A 20,150-nucleotide genomic window follows, 5' to 3' on the forward strand; every position below is an offset into this window, starting at 1 on the left:
CCATGGTCGATGGTATCGAAAGCCGCTGAGATGTCAAGGAGCACTAACAGGGACACGCTTCCCCTGTCCATGCTCAGACGGAGGTCATCAACTAAGGCGACCATGGCAGTCTCAACTCCATAGCCCGCCCGGAAGCCAGTTTGAAATGGGTCCAGAAAATCGGTGTCATCCAAGATCGATTGAAGCTGGAAGGCGACTGCTCTCTCGATCACCTTCCCCAAAAAAGGTAACAGCGAGATGGGCCGATAGTTGTTGTGAATCAGGGGGTCTAAGGAGGGTTTCTTAAGCAGGGGTTTAACCACAGCTACTTTCAGATTAGATGGAAACTGACCCTCTCTTAGAGATGTATTAACGATGCGGTGCAACATAGTCAACACCACATCTCCCCCCTGAGCTGCCAACCATGAGGGACAGGGATCAAGAGAGCACGTCGTCTTCCTAACGCTTCGAAGGATCTTGTCCACTTCATCGGTACTAACAAACTCAAAGTGATCCAGTATAACTGGGGCCACGGACGCTTCGGACGCCTCTCTTACAGGATCTGCATAAATACTGGAGTCGAGATCAGCCCTGATCTGAGAGATTTTATCCGCAAAGAAGTAGTTAAAATCGTCACAGCAGGCTTTGGATGATACCAAAATAGGGCTCAGGGAGGGAGGGAGCTGGGTTAGCTCCCTCACAACCCTGAACAGCTCAGCTGGACGCGACTCTGCGGACGCAATACGTGCAGCATAGAACGAATTCTTTGCTGCACCTATTGCCACTCCATAGGCTTTCAAATGGGAGCGAAGGAGTGTCCTGTCAGATAAGCGCTGATGTCTTCGCCAGTTACGCTCTAGTCGTTGCACAACCCGCTTCCTTATCCTGAGATCTTCCGTATACCAAGGATATTTATTGGAAGCAGGCCGGTAAGGACGCTTGGGAGCGACACTGTGTATAGCCCTGGAGAGATTAGTATCCCAGATGTTAACCAGGGCATCAACAGAATCGCCGTCAATGCCAGTCGTATACCCCTCTAGAGCTTCTTGGAACCTTTTGGGTTCCATCAGCCGTCGAGGGTGGACCATTCTAATAGGTCCGCCACCCCCGGGGGAGCTTAAGGTAGAAGCCTTGATTCGAGCCTCAACCAAGAAATGATCCGTCCATGACAAGGGAGAGATGTTTGAGATCTCTACCCACGGAGCCTCCATATCCGTACTAAAGATCACATCAAGGGTATTACCAGCGCAATGCGTAGGCCCTGAGACTAATTGAGACAGGCCCATGGCTGTCATGGTAGTCATGAACTCCCGAGCAGCACCTGTTGGAACTTCACTGGCCTCGAAAGGGATGTTGAGGTCCCCCAAGACAATAAGCCTAGGAGACTCCAACACCAGTTCCGAGACCAGCTGCGTCAGCTCGGCCAGGGAATCTGTTAGCGCACGGGGTGGCCTGTAGACCAACAGAATCCCCAGACTGTCTCTAGCCCTCAGGGACAGGTAAATACACTCAATGTGATCTGTTTTCCGGACTGGGATCCTGGTTAAGGAGTAGGTGTTTTTATGGACCAAGGCAACACCGCCCCCCCCGTCCACCTAACCTGATCTGGTCCTTAACTGAGAACCCGGCTGGGAGGGCCTGGGCCCACACTGCCTCACCCTCAGGCCCAAGCCAGGTATTCACCCCATTGACTTCTCCACGTTTTCTTGTATTACTACCTGGAATTGGAATAGATTTAAATGGAAATGCTGCCTCTTCATGGACACAAGGTATTCAACACTGTGAAAATGCAAAATATTTGTATTGTGATTAAGCCAGTGTGGTGTAGTGCTTTGAGGGTGGGACCAAGACTCTGGAGACCAGGATATGATTCCCAGCTTGGCCATGAAACCCAGTCTCAGGCTCAGATCATGGACATGTCTCAGCCTTAGAGGAAGGCAATGGTAAACCATTTCTGAACAATTCTTGCCAAGAAAGCCCTGTGACAATTTCATCTTAGAGTCACCATGAGTCAGAAACAACTTGAAGGTACATAACAACAGCAACAAAAGCTAAGTGAGCAAAAACTGACACTTGTTTGTTGCATAAATACTTACCCCAGTGAATTAATATTTGGCCAAAGAACCTTTAACAGCAATTATAATTGCTGTGTCTGTTATATGGGTTTCTTTCAGCAATGGCTTTCTTTTTTCTACCCTTCCATAAAGCCCAGCTGCAAAGAGTGTCCAGGTGACAAATGTCCCATCAACGGTTTTCCTGTTCATGCAAACCTCTCCAGCTCCTTCAGTTACCACTAGCCACTTGGTTGTCTCTCTGACTAATGCCGTCCTTACCAAAACAAAGGGTTTTGATGGGCAGCTTTTTCTAGCTTTTTCTAATGGATTTAATGGTGCACCAGGGATGTTCATAGTCTGAATATTTTAATATAACCCAACACTACATGATACTTCTATGTAACCTTACCCAAGACTTGTTTTGAAAGTTTCTTGGTTTTCATGATCTTATTTGTTTAAGAATTAATGTTCAACAAATTCTAAGGCCTTCTAGAAAAAGGTGCATTTAATCTGAAATCACGTGGCACTGGAACTGAACACATGTGTACTCCATTCAAGTCCTAATGTGATTTCTGGAGGGTTGCATCAGAGCTTATTTAGACCTGTTACATCTATGAGAGTTGGTTTATTTTTGTGCAACAATACAAATATTTTGCACTTTCACAGTGTTGAGTATCTTCTGTATATCAAGTGGTAACAATGCCAATTAAGTAACTATCAGTTCCAGGTTGTATCACAACAAAAGGTGAAAATGTCAAAGAAAGTGAATAGGTCTGTGAGGCGCTGCACATGGCAGCAGAGCTCATAGCTGGAAGGGAACCAGATGTGATCTGCACTTTCCCCACCCTACTTTCAAACAACAGAAACATATCCACTTTTCAAGCTGGCTACTGTAGCAAAAAACATCCTGAAACAAGTACCCCCATAGAGCTCACACTGAAATGAAAAAGTATGTTTATATATATCAAAGTAAAGCAGAATCAAAAGAATGAAATGTAAAAATCAGCTCAGGAGATACAATCGGGAAAAATCATTTTTGCATAAGTAAAATCCTTAATATGACCTCAAGAAGAGGAGGGGACAGGAGGGGAGACTAAATTCAGGCTCTTTTCTTTTCCTCCTAATTCCACAATCATCACTCTCCCTCTAAACATTCAAGTCATGATTTTATATGAAACCTTAACAATACACTTCTAAACAAGAAGACTCAGAGTGGTTTCACTGTGTTCAATAAACTCATTCCTGAATAAGTGTCAAGGATTAAGGTCAAAGGCAACATGCTACATCCTTACCTTTACCATGAATGTGAAATCTGTTAAAGCAGGGGAGTAGACAGCACCTCCTGCACAAGGGCCCATGATAAGAGAAATTTGTGGTACTACTCCAGAACATAAAACATTTCTCTGTAGAAGGAAATAAACATCCATCTTTATTTATTCATTTTATACCACTTCCCAGCCAAAGTTCTTACAACCATTATTACTATAAAACTTCCCACCTTCCTAACCTTGTGTTAAATTTTACAACAATTACCTATAAAATAGGATGATGTAGACATTTACATGCCTACAAAAAGAAAAGTAGGTCTGTTGTAGGTTTTTGTTTGATCCACTAATTAGAATCTCAAATTCCCAGACTTTTATTTGTCAATCAATCAGATTTCTTCAAAGGTCTGTGCATCAAAACCAAGAAAAACAAGGGAAAGGGAACATGGGGGCACAACAGAGAGCCTTGTCAGAGAATTAAATACTGAAGATAGGATCCAATTTGTGCAACAGTGTCTAAATAAAGTTCCACATGCACTAAATCCTACATATGTCCATTGCGACAAATGTTATAGACAGACAACTCTGAAGTTTTATTCCAGCCTTCTTCTTGCCTTGAGATTCTGCTCTCTTTGGGACAGAAATATTGCTGCCGCTCTCTGTCTGCCACCTTAAAAAAACAAACAGTAGTTCTCAACCTTTGGTGTTTTGGGCTTCAACTCCCAGAAGTCCAAGCCAATATGGACAATGATTAGGAATTCTGAAAGTCTAAGTCCCAAACGACTGGAGGTCCAAAGGCTGAAAACCAAAAGCTTCATGGTGAGGAGGCTGAAGTGTATGTGAGTAGTGATGACTTCAGAAACTCTCTTTAGGTCGAGGCGAGAGCTAAAATGAGACATACAATACACTATATAGCAAGATTAACCAGGTACTACTGACCTACACACAGGAAAAGTTGTGATCTCAGCAGGTGTCATTGTGCCTAAATGGCCACAGTGATTTATAACTCTTGCAAAATGATTAACTTCTTACAAGACTGGCTTAATGCAGGGGCAGTCTTCCCTCTATTGTTACAGAGCAGGGACATCTACAAACATCCTACCAATATCTCATAATGTGAAGAGGAAGAAAGAGAATGTTGGAGTGCATTTTTTCATGCATCAAGGCAACTGAGTCTCTGAACCTCGTTTGGCATAATACTTGGAAGGAGCAGGAAAAGAAACCCTGTTCTATTCACACTCTCTGTCACTGGTTTTTCAAATGTCAGAACTGTTCCTAGACATTTTAATTTTAATTGCATGTCATAATTGTATGGCATTCTTACTTAACAGGTTTCTTACCAAAAAAATATCAGCATAACCAGCCAGAGACTCTACTCCTTCTTGGATTCGGGCTCCTCCTGAATCATTCAATCCAATCACAGGAGCACCAACCATCACTGCCTGATCCATGATCTAGAGAACAGAAAGTATGATTAGCCCATGAGAACCTACCCTTTTTTCAAACCTTTAAAAGAGTGACTTTTCTTTAAATCAGAATGATTCCAAGTCAAGGCTCCACTTCCTATTTTTTACAGATAAACTCCATTACAGTGCCCCACATGGCAATATCACTATTATTCCACCTGTATATTCAATTAACTCTGCACTTTAATGTCTTTTTATGAGCTTGTGAGCATCTTAAGATGCTACTGGCTGCTTAAGAACTGTCTAGTGTAACAAATGAAAGCATACCGGTAACTAATGGTAAGCCATCATATCTATTATTTACTTACTATTATAAAAGTACTTTTATAAAATCCTTTAATTATACTCTCAGGACTCTTTATAAATAAGAATAATTCAGTCAGTATATTTTGAAACAAGTGAAGTCTCCAAGTTAAGGAAAGCCCTGTGCATAATACATTATGAGAGCTAAATCCAGATAATACTAGGGTACAGGTAACCAGATTATTCCTGTCCAATTCACCCCAATTCTTTGATCTAGTATGAACATTTTTATACTATCCTTTATATTCCAGACAAATATAAAAATGAAATGAACTGAAAGGTCAAAAATCACAACAGCAGCATAAAACCATCAAACTACAATTATATCTGCTGGATAGTGAAAGGACAATAAGGTAGATGCCAAGTGAACCTTCCTGAGGACATTATTTCACAACTGGAGAACCATCAATATTTAACAATAATATTATTCCGTTAGAGAAGATTGCTATACTAAAAAAAAAATAAACTTTTCTGAAAATCACTTAAACACAACTAATATCACTACTTATTTTGTGCTGCCATGATATCACATGTAGGGATGAATGCATTAAATTACAAGTATTTTATCCTATCAACTTCTTAGTTACTTCCAAGACAAACAGACATGAAATCATTATTGAAAAGAGCAAATTCAGTGGCAGTGAAGTTAGATAAGCAATGGGATTAAGATTTTCAGAAACAAGAAACCTATCATGGATTAGCAAGATTGATTACCCAAAAGAGGTTACCTCTTGAATTGAGTAGGATGAGATTTGTAGCGATTTAGGAGTGCTTAAATTGTTTTCGAAAACATATCTGCATTGTTTTTTGGATATGGAATGGAGAAAATTCCTACACAGCAATGATCTATGTGAAACAAGATATATACTATATGCAAAAAATAACCACTTAGGGTGCATCTACACTGTAGAAATAATGCACTTTGACACCACTTTAAGTTATGTAGCCCTATCTTATGAAATCCTGGAAGCTGTGATTTTTACAAGGTCTAGCCATCTCTGCAAAGAGTGCTGGTGCCTCACAAAACTACAAATCCCAGGATTTTGTAGGATGGAGGCATAGCATCTAAAATGGTATCAAACAGCATTATTTCTAGATCAGTGGTCCCCAAACTGTGCCTTTTAAGAGCCCTGGTAGCGCAGTGGTTAAATGCCTGTACTGCAGCCACTCATTCAAAACCATAAGGTTGCGAGTTCAACACCAGCAAAAGGGCTCAAGCTCAACCCAGGCTTGCATCCTTCTGAAGTTGCTAAAATGAGTACCCAGATTGTTGGGGGCAAATTAGTTTAAAGTTGTAAACCGCTTAGACACTGCTTAGGTGGTATGAAGCGGTATATAAATGAAGTTTGTTTTGGACTTCAGCTCCCAGAATTCCAGACTATTGGCCGGCATGGTTGAGGCTTCTGGGAGCCAAAGTCCAAAATTTCTTAAAGGGCACAGTTTGGGGACCACTGATGTAGATGCACCCTTAGATTTTGCATTCCACAGGGTACCTATAATGAAAGTTGTAAAACCGTAATCTTTTACAAGCCTTACCTTGCAGATCTTTTGGGCATGTGCACCAGATAAACTGCCCCCAAAGACAGTGAAATCCTTTAAAAAAACAGAATATCAAATACAGATATAACCTTAGATAGCAAATGTATGGACTGGGTTCAGATAACTCAGCACTACCTTAAAGACTGACTCTAAATCTAACTTTAATAGAACGAAGCCCAAAAGAATGTATAAAGCAGATCCTGTATTCCCCACTTCATTCAATATTCTTAAAAAGTCTTAACGTAGTCAGAAAATAATAGGTCATGTTATTAATACTATGAGCCTACAGAATGGAGTTATTCAAGGGCAGCTCAAAGGCTGGTCTTCCACTCCGCCACAAAAGGTGCAGTGACCAAATGCAAAACAAGACACAGCTCTTGCACTTTTAGCAACTGTGCAAAAGAAGGAATTTGACCTTGTGTAACAGACTACATCTGCTGAGCTTCTCTATCTTTTTCCCCATCTGGCCACACAAACATACAAGCATACATACTCTTCAGGTCTAAAGTCCATGACTTTCATGAAAATGCACGGCATACCTGTGAACACCACCTGTATCCCTATCCAGACCGACCCTTTTGGTCCAATGCAAGTTACTCAAGCAAAAGCACCTGGGACAGGCAGAAGAAGTGCTTCTATACAACATCCCTGCAAATTACCTTTTTCACACAAAGCCATCCAGACAATTTGAGAGCAGAAACAATACTTTTCATGCCAGAAAAAAAGCTGACCCAAAGCTAAGAGTTCAACAACATTCTTCCTCATACATGTGTCCACCTTACCAACAAATACAAATATTTCTTATAATAATGGAAAAATTTCACAACTTTACCATTAAATCAAAATCTCAGTTCTGCTAACTTAGTATTATAAAAATGATAGGTTTTAGTATTTACCGTACATATTTTCAAGATTGTTATTGCACTTTTCTACACAAAGGATGCCAAGGTGACAAACACCATAACACAATTTAAATAATAAAATTATTAGCATTCATACAAATACACATCACAGTAATAAAAAATAGCAGCTATCAAAGAACCAGTTTTAAAAAGCAACACCAAAAAGAGCCAGATGAAAAAGTCAGTATTTTTACTGGTCACTGAAGGGAAGAAGTTATGGGGCCAGATGTACTTCTTTCGTGCTCTTGTTATCACTACTGAAATATTACTGACCTTCATGCCCTCCCACCATATGACAGAAAAATATTCAGAAAATTTTCAGTGGATGATATGAAGGCCCAGGCAGACTCATACTAGTAGAGACAATTTTCAATCACCAAATAGCATTTTCAATCAATATGCAAATTTCTGTTTAACACAGAACTCTTCCTTTAGCAGAGGGAAAACAAACAAAGCAATTTTAACCCACACTTTTTAAAAATCAAGTACGTAAATGCACAGATGTAACCAAAATGGCAGTCTATCTAGTTTGGACACCTGCAAGCCTCACATCCCACATATTTTTAAATATTATCTTGAAATCCCAGCTGTTTCTCACATCTGTCAAGAAATATGCCATAGAGACCCATGTTTACTGAGAGGCAGCCATGGTGGGGACATGGCATGGGGGGCCAGTGCTTGCCCTGTCGCCTTCTCTGCAGCCTGGCATTCCCTTCGGGAGACAGCCGAGCTGGGGAAGAGCCAAGTACTGTACTGAACCATGTATAAGTTGACCCATGTTGTTTTGGGTTAATTTTTTGAACAAATTTTTCAACTTATACGTGAATATATACGGTAAACACATCCTATTTCTTGTACTAATGTCTGAAATATTTATTTATTTCCCTCCATTCTTGCAGCATGTGACCCAATATTTTTTGTCCATATTCACTACTCTTTATCCACAAACAATTCCCTGTGAATCTGTTCAAGTCACTGCATTGTTTGATACATTTTCATTGAAATAAATTCTTGGGTAAACAAACTACGGTAGTTTTCCCACAGAGTAATTCAAGGTCATTTCAGACTTGTATTTAAAAAAATGCCCAAATATCTAGAGACACTGTCAAGATATGAACAAACATAAAGATAAAGATCTCAGCAGGGTCTCTGCAGCACAGAGATTCAGATGCTGAAAACCTCCAGATGTTGAACTCCCATTACATCAGCCCCAGACAATAGTGGGGTTTATTTATTTTATTTATTTATGGTATTTATACCCCGCCCTTCAGCCCTAATGGCTATCAGAGCGGCTGATAGAGGTTCAACAGGAATGGTTTATCAATATCTGAGCAATGAAGGTTCACCACCCTTGACTTGCCATAAATCATCTCTTTACATCTGACCCTTACAATAACACCATTTTAAGTAGTTTCCTATATACAAATGTAAAAGATGAGTAAGCGAGTCCAATACGCAGAGGTATTTCTAATTAAGCTGCCACAAAGCATTCAGTAATATAAACACTGCTACTCCTACATAATTCCTTTGCCCGAAAAAACAGCATGCAGTACAACATAAACAGACAGCTAAACATTTTCCTACAAAATAACTATTAACTAACAAATATAATACACAATAATTGCACCATGAACCAAAAACAAATTCAAAGAAGTATGAAAATGTTAATAAGAAAGGAAAACTCAACAATTGTATAGATGAAAAGCAATACCTGACTGAAGACATATGTCAGTCTACCATTAATTCTACCCTGACCAGTTACCACACTATCTCCAGGGTACTGCAAGAGAAAACGAAAAAGCACAATTAAGAATATTGTTAAAGTTTGAAATCAACTTCTTCAGAATAAAGCAATCCAGTATTTGCTAATCTGAAACTCTGGGTATCTAGGGAAGAGTACATTTTTCAATTAGATTCAGCCTGACTGTTTAACAATTCTGTGTTACTATGCACTTAGGAAATTATCATGTCAGGAAAAATTTAAGCTCATGTAGGAAACAGGAAAAAATATATAACATACTCAACAGCCTCCTTTAATTCTGAGTACTATATAAAAATAATTTGCATATGCATAATAGAGGTTGCCATTGTTGTTTCCCATCAAGTCAGTTTCAATTCATGATGACTCACTAAATGAGAGACTTTCAAGAGACCATGCTGTTAACAGCCCTTCATAAATTTTGCAAACTCAGGGCCATGGTTTCTTTCACTAAACCAAACCATCAGTATTGTCTTCTTCCTTTTTAACTACTACTTTCTATTTTACCAAGCATTATTATCTTTTCTAATGAGTCATTTAAGGTCATGATATATCCCTGAGAGCTTCAGTTTAATTGTTTTGGCTTCTAGGAAGAGTTTAGACTCTACGACCCATTTATATAGCTTTCTGGCAGTTTGTGGTATCTGTAGAATTCTCCTCCAGTTCCACATTTCAACTGAGTTCATTCTGTTCATGTCAGCTTTCTTCACTATTCAGTTTTCACAACCACACACAGAAATCAGAAAATTATAAATTATCTTGACTTAGACGGGATCCAGACCAGCGCTTTGCACCGGCCTGGATACATGCTAGGGTTGCCTCGGAGCTTCCTTTACAGACACTCCCTAACCCTAGCACGTAACTGGGGCAGAATAATGGTGGCACCCTGTGCATACGGGCACCGCCATTATGATGTCACAGCTGCACCGCCACTAAACGGAGTGGTGTGAGCTTGACGTCCCCACGACACTGCAGGGCGTTTGGGGCGCCCTTTCAATGTTGTGGGAAGGAGCTCTGAAACAGAGCTCCTTTTCGCCCCATGCATCACTGGTGCAGCCTTTAAATGGGCGTGCCAGCGATACAGAAGAGAAAGGGGCCAAGTGGCCCCTTTCTCTCTTTCCCCGCAACTGTTGGGGTGTCCTTGGGGCATGAAGCCCCAAGGGCACCCCTTTCCAGGCCGCGGGGAAGCGGCGTTTTGCCACTTCCCCGAGGCCCAGAGAAGCGGCAGATTGAGGCCTCCATGGCTGCCACTGTGGCTGCTCAGGCCCCGATCCGTCAGGGGAAAGAGGCCGGTGCAGGCCACCCCAAATGGGTGATCTGTATCCCGCCTTAGGTATTCAATTATATATCCATCTTATTATTGTTGTTAATTGCCTTTGCCAACTCATGGCGACTCTGTGGATGAAACATCTCCAAGTCTCCTTATCCTCCACTACTCTGCTTAAATCCTGTAAATTCATACCCATGTCCTCCTTAAGAGTCACATCCACTATGCATGCAGTCTCCCTCCCTTTCTACATTCCTCCACCTTTTCTAACATTATTGTCTTTTCCAATGACTCATGCCTTCTCATGATGTGGCCAAAGTATGACAGTCTCAACTTGGCTCCCAGCAAGATTTCTGGCGTGATCTAGATCCCATTTTTGTCTATCCAAAGTATCCTCAGAGCTCTTCTCCAGCAGCATATCTCAAATGAATTGATCTTCTTCTTATCCACATTATTACCTGTGCAGCTCTTGCATCTGTACATGGTAATACAATGGCTTGTATGATTATGACTTTTGTGTTCAGTTGTTTATCTTTACTCTTTAGGATTTTTTCTAGTTCTTTCTCATTCCAAGTCTTCTGATTTCTTGATTGCAGTCCCTATTCTGATCAATATTTGATCCAAGGTACAGGAACTCTTTTACTATTTTAATTCCTCATTATCTCGGTTGAATTTGTGTAGAACTTCCATGGTCATTATTTTTTTTTCTTTTATGTTCAGCAGTAAGCCTGTTTTTGTACTTTCTTCCTTGATCTTCCTTAATAGCTGTTCCAGGACTATGATTTCTTCTGCTAATAGTATGGTGTCAAGGCAAGAAACTTAAAACTGAGGAGAAAGGGGTTTGAAGCGATGGTAATAAAAGATTGGCATTTTGAGGATCCTGCCTGTCAAGGCTGTCATGAAGTCAAATCCCAAGTGTTGTGGATTATTCCTTAAACTGATATTCCTTCCAACTATCTTCACTCCTCCTCTTTTTATGTCCAAACCTGCACTTCATATAATATTTCCTGCATACAAGTTGAACAAACAGGGTGAAAATTTCAGCCTTGCCTGAACCCTTTGCCAACTAGGAACCATTCTGTTTCTCCATATTCTGTTCTAACAGTAATCTCTTGTCCCAAGTGCAGCTTTCTCATCAGGACTATCAAATGTAGTGGCACTCCCATGGCTTGAAGAGTGTTCCATAACTTTTCATGATCTATGCAATGAAAGGCTTTGCTATAGTCTTTAAACACATGCTGATTTTCTTTTGAAATTCCTTGGTGCACTCCATTAGCCATCTTGCTATGTGGTCCCTAATGTCTCTTCCTTTCCTGAATCCTGCTTGCATCTGAGGATCTTATCTAGTTACTTTATAGCTCTCCTAAGTCCTAGTCTCCTTTTGATTTCTTGACTAAAGTCCTTTTTGATTTATGACAACACCAAAGTACAGAAAAACTTTAACTTTTAAGTTATGTAAATAATCTGTGGTCATTATTTTTGCTTTTTAATATTCAACTGTAACCCAGGCTGATCCCTATGTAAAAACAGGGACAGCCCACTCTATTAGGGCAGACCAGGAGCTATCCCAAACTCTGTAGCTGAAACATATTTCTCATTGATATAAACAAAGCAAAATAAGCCAGAATAAAGATGAACCAGGTACCTTGTTTTTCTCAGCCTCCATCCCAAAATCTGCACATCTGTGTTCCACAAACATGTCATATTCTACAAAACTGTCAGGATCCAGTAAGAGAAGAACACGCTCCCTCGCTGTAAGCTTTCCCTGAAGAGAAAGAATAATATTAGCAAGATACATTTTGAGGCCTTTACATTAAACAAGAGCTAAGCATTGTTACAAATATCCATAGGAGGTCAGCTCCAATTTAAGATTTTATGCACTGCCAGCAACATTTTTGCTTCCTAAGACTTTGCTGCCTCAAGCTCAATATTGCAGCTATGTTCCTTAACATTCTCACTAGCTTACCCTGCTCTTGTATAAATTGTTCTCCTATATAATCATCATGGTGCTTGAGATTTATTGCTTTTTATTTTATATTTTTCCCTTTTAAATATGGAGAACTGTGGAAAAGGAAAGTAACTGACACATAAAGCAATCTAGCTGAAGAGGGGAGTAACAAGGAGAAAGGGATTATCTCCATTATATTATGAATATATTTTTAATTGCAGTGGCAATAGAATGAGAAAGATGTATTAATCTAGTAGTTACATTTATTCGTGCCCATGAGTTGAAGATGATTTACATAACTCTTCATCTCCCCACTTTATCCTCCCAACAGCCTTGAGAGATTGACCCAAGGTTGCCTAGTAACAGGTCCATCATCACCCTGCCAATTTCATAGCTCAGTGGAGACTGGAACCTGCATCTTCCAAGTCCAACCACAGCATTCTATTTATTACACAACATCAGTACCGATTAAATGAGTCTTAATTAATAGGACACAAATTATATTCACATGTTCAGCATTCTAGCTGCAACTAACCCATCCACAGCACAAGTAGAGCTCATAAATGTACATTTCTCTGGTGGTACATGAGAAATGTACTTTTACTGCATGTGGCAGATCCAATCTTACAGGTTTATTAATAATCTTAAATTAAATACACAACTGGGCAGGCTCAGAATATCTTGCCATCTGATCATTAAATGGCTTGATTTTGTAAATGAATTGATTATATTTCAGACTAGAATTCATGCCATAGAAAATCTCTAGTCCCAAGGGCAGGGAACCGTCTAACTAAAAAGATTGCATGTACAGCGCTGTGTAAATTTACGGCGCTTCATAAATAAAGGTTAATAATAATAATAATAATAATAATAATACTCTAAGCTGTTTCCTGACTTACATCAGTGGTTCAATATAAGAATGCCATTTCTATAAGAAAGGGTGGATGTTGTAAATCACAGTACAAATCTTTTAATCTCTTCATTATTACCGCACATAAACTGAACAAATTTATACCAGGCCCATATAGTCATAGTGACTAAGGGATTCCCGCGCAAGCTTATGAAGATCATCAAAACAATTTCTAGTACTGAAAATCTGCTCTCTGTCTGTCTACTTTTGATATACCTTCATACAAGATTTCTAACACTCTTCACACACACACACACATACACACCTTGTATAAAGGTACAGCAAAAGTGGTAATGAACAAACATAATCCATGTAACTACAATTTAAACCTTCATTAGAGAAAATCACATTGGCCTTTTCAAGATTATTTAGGAACTGTGACAAATTTATCTGAGCTACATCCAAGGGTATTAAAAGAACTGCAAATGTAATATCAGAGCCATTGGCAATACAGTGGTGCCTCGGGTTACGAAATTAATTCGTAACGCGGCCGCTTTCGTAACCCGAAAAGCCTTCGTAAGCCGAATTGCCATAGGCGCTAATGGGGAAAAGCCGCGATTCTGTGCGAAAAAGCCGAAAAAAGCACCAAAAGTTTTTTCGTAACCCGAAAAAACATTCGTAACCCGAAACAATAATTCCCTATGGGATTTTTTCATATCCCGAAAATTTCGTAACCTGGGTATTTCGTATCCCGAGGTACCACTGTAATCTTTGAGAACTCCTGGAGAACAGAAGTCCCAGCAGACTGGAGGAGGGCCAACGTTGTTCCCATCTTCAAAAAGAGGAAAAAAGAGGATCCCAACAATTATCATCCAGTTAGTCTGACATCAATACCAGGAAAGATTCTAGAGCAGATCATTAAGCAGAGAATCTGAACATCTAGAAAGCAATGCCATAATCACAAAACGTCAACACGGGTTTCAGAGAAAGAAGTCATGCCAGACAAATCTGATCTCTTTCTTTGATAAAATTACCAGCTTGGTAGATGAGGGGAATGCTGTGGATATAGTATATCTTGATTTCAGTAAGGCCTTTGACAAAGTTTCACATGACATTTTTTGCAAACAAGCTTGTAAAATGTGAGCTAGACAAGACAACTGTTACATGGATTTGTAATTGGTTGACTGACCAAACACAAAGGGTGCTCAACAATGGCTCCTTTTCATCCTGGAGAGAAGTGACCAGTGGGGTCCCACAGGGCTCTGTCCTGGGCCCAGTACTGTTCAACATCTTTATCAATGACTTGGAGGACAAAATTGAGGGAATACTTATCAAATTTGCAGATGACACCAAATTAGGAGGAGTAGCTAATACTCCAGAGGACAGGATCAAGATTCAAAATTATCTGAACAGACTAGAAAACAGGGCCAAAGCTAACAAAATGAAATTCAACACGGAGAAATGTAAGGTACTGCACTTAGGATGGAAAAATGAAATGCACAGATATAGGATGGGGGAAACCTGGCTGAATGAAACTACGTGTGAAAGGGATCTAGGAGTCCAAGTAAACCACAAATTGAACATGAGTCAACAGTGTGATGCGGCAGCTAACAAGGCCAATGCGATTTTAGGCTGCATCAATAGAAGTACAGTGTCTAGATCAAGGGAAGTAATAGTGTCACTCTATTCTGCCTTGGTCAGGCCCCACCTGGAATATTGTGTCCAGTTCTGGGCACCACAATTTTAAAAGGAGATTGAGAAACTGGAATGTGTCTAAAGGAGGGCGACTAAAATGGTGAAAGATCTGGAAACCATGACCTATGAGGAACGACTTAGGGAGCTGGGGATGTTTAGCCTGGAGAAGAGAAGGTTAAGAGGTGATATGATAGCCCTGTTTAAATATTTGAAGGGATGTCATATTGGTGAGGGAGCAAGCTTGTTTTTTGCTGCTCCAGAGACTAGGACCTGGAGCAATGGATGCAAGCTCCAGGAAAAGAGATTCCACCTCAACATTCGGAGGAACGTCCTGACAGTAAGGGCTGCTCGACAGTGGAACACACTCCTTCCTCGGAGTGTAGTGGAGTCTCCTTCCTTGGAGGTCTTTAAGCAGAGGCTGGATGACCATCTGTCAATGGGGATGCTTTGATTGAGATTTCCTGCATGGCAGGGGGTTGGACTGGATTGCCCTTGTGGTCTCTTCCAACTCTATGATTCTATGTTTTCACTTTTATTCAGTGCTAATTCAAATGCAACTTTGGTCTTCCTAGTGACCTCTTCAGGAAAGCTACAGATTAAGTATCCCCCACCAAATATATCATTTTAGTAGTAGGAAAATAAATTAGTACAAGGCACTTTTCTGAGAATCAAAAAAGACAGATTAATTCCTACTTCCGCAGTAAGCTCCTTGGGATGTTATGCCAGCCCATAAGTATCTGCACACAGCTCTGTATGTAGTGAAGGAGTTGCTAGCTATGGATTGTTCTTCAGTGTATAATAATTGCCTTGTGAGAGCAGACAATGACCAAACTACAGTTTAGCATCACAATCTCTAGAAGCACCAGGCTTATTCTTTCTCCATGCACCCTGCAACTGACAGCTATTTACCAATCAGTAGCAAACTAGCCACTGTGCCCAAACCCACTGGCATTTGGTTTGCTACTAGCCATGATTAGTCGCTTGTGACTACAGTGCAGAGGACAAGGAGTGCAGGAGACAACACTCAGAGCTGGTTATATACATAACACTGACTGTATGAATGGAAAGCTTTGCTTCTCCAGACATTTTGAACTACAGCCCTCAGAATCTCTTAACATTAGTTATACCGGCAGTGGTGTCTGGGAGTCAAAGTCCAAAACATCTGGAGAATCAAAGGCTGTCCACCCTGGCATTAAAGCCTGGTTTATCATTACTGTACATCTAATACAGTCATTTCAAACTAGGTCAGCCAGATGCCTCTAGGTGTCCCCACTAACAAAACATGACGGAAACAAACATCCCGTTGTCCACCTGGAAATATTATGGACTCTGTTTAGTAATTCTGGTCAACCAATCTTACATATACTTGTTCACAATAAATGCATCTATTTTTTTTAAGCAATCAGTCACTGGCCATCACACTATATTGTGGCACTGAATAAATTAGGTATTGTGTGAAGAAGCACTTTTATTTTCTTCATACTTCCAATGTTACATCTCTCCAACTCCAGGATAAAATCACACACCAATAAAGAATACCAATAAATTGTTGTGTGCCTTCAAGTCTTTTGTGGTGACTTCCCAGAGGACCTTTTCAGTTGCCGCTCCAAAAATTTGGAATGACCTGCCGGAGGAGACTGGCCAGATCACACCCCTCGATGCTTTTAAAAAGGCGATAAAAACGATCCCTCGATGCTTTTAAAAAGGTGATAAAAACGATCCTCTTCCGGCACACCTTCCCAGACTGACCTCTGAGAATTAATTGCCCATTTGATCTGGCCTCCCAGGTACTGCCACTATTGTTAAACTGTTTTTGTTTCTGTAGTTATATGGATTGTATTGTTTAATTTTGTATTGAAGGGAGGGAGGGTCGAAGGGGTGGGGGGCTGGGGGATTGTTTCTCGTCATTATTTTTTGTATTTGTTTTAATTATTGCTGTTACCCACCTCGATCCTCAAAAGGGAGGGCTGGGATGCAAATAAATATTTTATCATCATCATCATTATCATCATTTGCTTGTTGGAATGTGACATTGGGACCCACTTGAGCATTGGGCTACAACTCTGGACACCAGAGTTCAATTCCCATTCAGCCATGAAACCCACTGGGTGACCTTGGGCACATCACACTCTCTCAGCCTCAGGGGAAGGCAATGGCAAACCTCTTCTGACCAAATCTTGCCAAGAAAACCCTATGACAGGTTTGCCTTAGGGTCACCCTAAGTTAGAAATGACTTGAAGGTACACAATAACAATTTTAACCTGGAATTGAAGATGTATAATGCTGGAAGTATGAAGAAAATAAAAGTCTTTCTTCACACAACACCTAATTTATTCAATGCCACATATACTATAATGGTCAGTGACTATGACAGGGTTTAGAAATTCTGCCAAGAAAATCCCATGGTAGGTTCCCATACAGTTGCCATAAGCCCAAAATGACTCGAAGGCACATCACACAGAGTGACCAGAGGTCCTCCCTTTCCCAAACGCAACCTACACTTCAACCTTCTGTCTTGGAGGAATTCCCAAATGTCTTCCATTTTAAGTATGATTAAGAAGCATGAATTTGCATTTCTATGAGTGTTATCAAATTTTCTTTGGTCATAACACATTTTCCTACAATGTCATATGTTTTGGGGTACCTTGTCCTCCTTGGAAGTGAGGACCTCTGGTCACCCTGACACCATCACCACCACAAACTCCTAATCCTAGAATACGTTTGGCTCTCCGCATTTATGGCTTTGACTTTTGCGGATCTGATTATTCCCAAATTTGATTAGTATGTTGTCTCTAGGACTCTCTAGATCCTCCAGTGTGACTCTATGGTCAATGTCTATTGTCGATTGCACTGCAGGACCTAGCGCATTTGTAGGTCCTCCAGCACAATTCTGTGGTCAACTTTTCATAGATGTTAGCCACAGACTGGTCCTGGAAGACCAAGAGATTCCTAAAGGAAACATTTCTTTAGGTATTCATAAGTCCTCCAGCGCAATTCTGCAGTCAACTGCTGGCAGATGTTGACCACAGACTTGCTCTAGAGATTCCTACACAGAACACTTCTCTAGGCATTCACAGAGCAATTCTGCGGCCAACCTCTGGCAGATGCTGGCCACAGACTTGTCCTGGAGGACCTAAAGATTCCTAGAGAGGTGTTCTCTCAGATAATATATATAAGGGTTAGGGGCACAGGGCCTCCATGAAAGTGGGAAAACCTCTGAGAGAGAGAGAGGTGTTCGCTCAGATTATATATATACATATATATATATATATATATAGAGAGAGAGAGAGAGAGAGAGAGAGAGAGAGTAGGTGGATGTATCATCTATCTATATGTATATATTATCTATATATTATCTGAGAGAACACCTCTCTCTCTGTGGTTTTTCCACTTTCATGGAGGCCATCTATCTATCTATCGTGTGTGTGTGTGTGTGTGTGTGTATATATATATAAAATCTGAGAGAACACCTCTCTCCCTCTCTCTATATATATATATTGCAGTTTTCCCTCTTTAAATGAGGCCCTGCTGTGCCCCTAATCCCTATAGATATATATACTGTGCATGGCTGCAGAGCAGGCCCCGCGGTGGGCTTGCAACCAAGGGCTGTCTCACCCGCCGGTGCTGCGCTTCTATGCGGGCCTGGCCTCCGCCAAGCAGCGCAGCCCGACGCTTCTCCTCGATGCGCTCGGGGACCGAGAGGCCTCGGCGGGGGCTGCTGCTGGAGCTGGAAAACAGGCGGGAGAGCCTGGGCAGAATGGGAGCCCCCCAGCGCCAGGAGGGAAGGATCCGCACGGCGGCCATGGCTCTGAGGAGGAGGAGGAGGCGCCTGCCTCAAGGCCTAGTCTCTCCTCCTGGCGCTGCCTCACAGGCCTCGCCCAGCCTCGTCTCCAAGAGCCCTTGCAATATGGCCGCTTCGTGTGGCGTTTTGGGGGGGGGGGTGTTGGTACCTGGTTACCTCCGGGAGCAGGCCTTCCTGCCCCGCAAACTGTGAAAACAAAGGGCCTTTGCTTTGGCTTCCCGCGTTTAAGGTTTTTTTTTCATACAAAGTAGCGTTTTAGCACAGTCCAGGCGTCCTCCTTTTCCAGGACACGTCCTCCGTAGGGTTGCCATAATTGTCCACTTTTAAGGCCCTTCTGTCAGGAGGGGTTTCAAAATGCCCTCCATTTTGAGCACAATAAGAAGCAGGAATTCATATTTCTGTATTGGTATTTTTAGCTCAGGGCGTCCATAGATCCTCCTTTTCCAAGACATGCCCTCCATTTCAGCCTTCTGTCCAGGAGGCATTCCCTAATGTCCTCCATTTTGAGCAGGACTAAGCATGAATTTACATTTGTATTAGTGTTTTTGGCTCAGGGTGACCAAACCCCCTTTTCCAGGACATGTCTTACATTCCAGGCTTCTGTTATTTTTAAATGTCCTGCATGTTTTCCCTGATGTCCTGAACCTGGCAGTGCCTTGTCCTCCTTTGCCATTAGGACATCTGGTCACCCTGCTTTCACACTGCAGAAATAATGCAATCTGACACCACTTTAACTGCCATGGCTGGATGCTAGGGAATAACAGGATAGTTTTGTAGTTTTGTGATATATGTACCTTTCTCTTTTATAAACTGTAAGCCACTCTGAGTCCGAGTTTTGGGGAAAAAGCGAGATACAAATAAATATAATACTCTTGTCAGAGAGCTCTGGTGCCACAACAAACTACAGTTCCCAGGATCCCATAGGATAGTGCCATGATAGCTAAAGTGTCAAACCGCATTGTTTCTGCAGTCCCAATGCACCCCAAGTCGTTTCTGACTTATGGCAACCCTAAGGCAAACCTGCCATGGTCTTTTCTCGGCAAGATTTGTTCAGAGGGCGTTTGCCTTGTCCTTTCTGTGAGGTTGAGAGAGTATGAGTTGCCCAGCATCAGCTGGCAGTTTTCCATGTCCAAGTGGAGATTTGGTCTCTAGAGTCTTGGCCCACTGCTCAAACCACTACACATGGCTGGATCCTATCTACTCAATTAATTGCAAGTACCCGCGGCCGTTTTTGAGCTCCCCCACCATATGCGGCGACTGCAGATTCTCCATTCCGGCTCAGAAGTTTCAGCACCTGCCCTATAAGACGACCCCCAACTTT

The 20,150-nt window shown here is 41.3% G+C and overlaps 1 protein-coding gene across 3 annotated transcripts in view; it reads right to left on the reverse strand.

Annotated features, from left to right (window-relative positions):
* Positions 1-18,928, reverse strand: part of PCCB (propionyl-CoA carboxylase subunit beta) — a 44,285-nt gene extending 25,357 nt beyond the window's left edge. For 2 of the 3 annotated variants that reach the window (XR_006102888.1, XM_042457730.1), the window contains exons 1-6: positions 18,643-18,925; positions 12,180-12,299; positions 9,220-9,288; positions 6,604-6,660; positions 4,639-4,752; positions 3,326-3,436 (exon numbers count right to left, since the gene is read on the reverse strand). Coding sequence is in view for 1 of the 3 variants with exons in the window: in XM_042457730.1 (XP_042313664.1) it covers positions 3,326-3,436; positions 4,639-4,752; positions 6,604-6,660; positions 9,220-9,288; positions 12,180-12,299; positions 18,643-18,831 (660 nt within the window). In the remaining 2 variants the exon portion in view is untranslated. Of the gene's footprint in view, positions 1-3,325; positions 3,437-4,638; positions 4,753-6,603; positions 6,661-9,219; positions 9,289-12,179; positions 12,300-18,642 lie in introns of all 3 variants that reach the window. The other variant, XR_006102889.1, reaches the window with a different exon arrangement.
* Between the last annotated feature and the right edge of the window lie 1,222 nt (positions 18,929-20,150).

Source organism: Sceloporus undulatus, chromosome 3 (assembly GCF_019175285.1).
Source record: "Sceloporus undulatus isolate JIND9_A2432 ecotype Alabama chromosome 3, SceUnd_v1.1, whole genome shotgun sequence".
Classification (NCBI taxonomy): Eukaryota; Metazoa; Chordata; class Lepidosauria; order Squamata; family Phrynosomatidae; genus Sceloporus; species Sceloporus undulatus.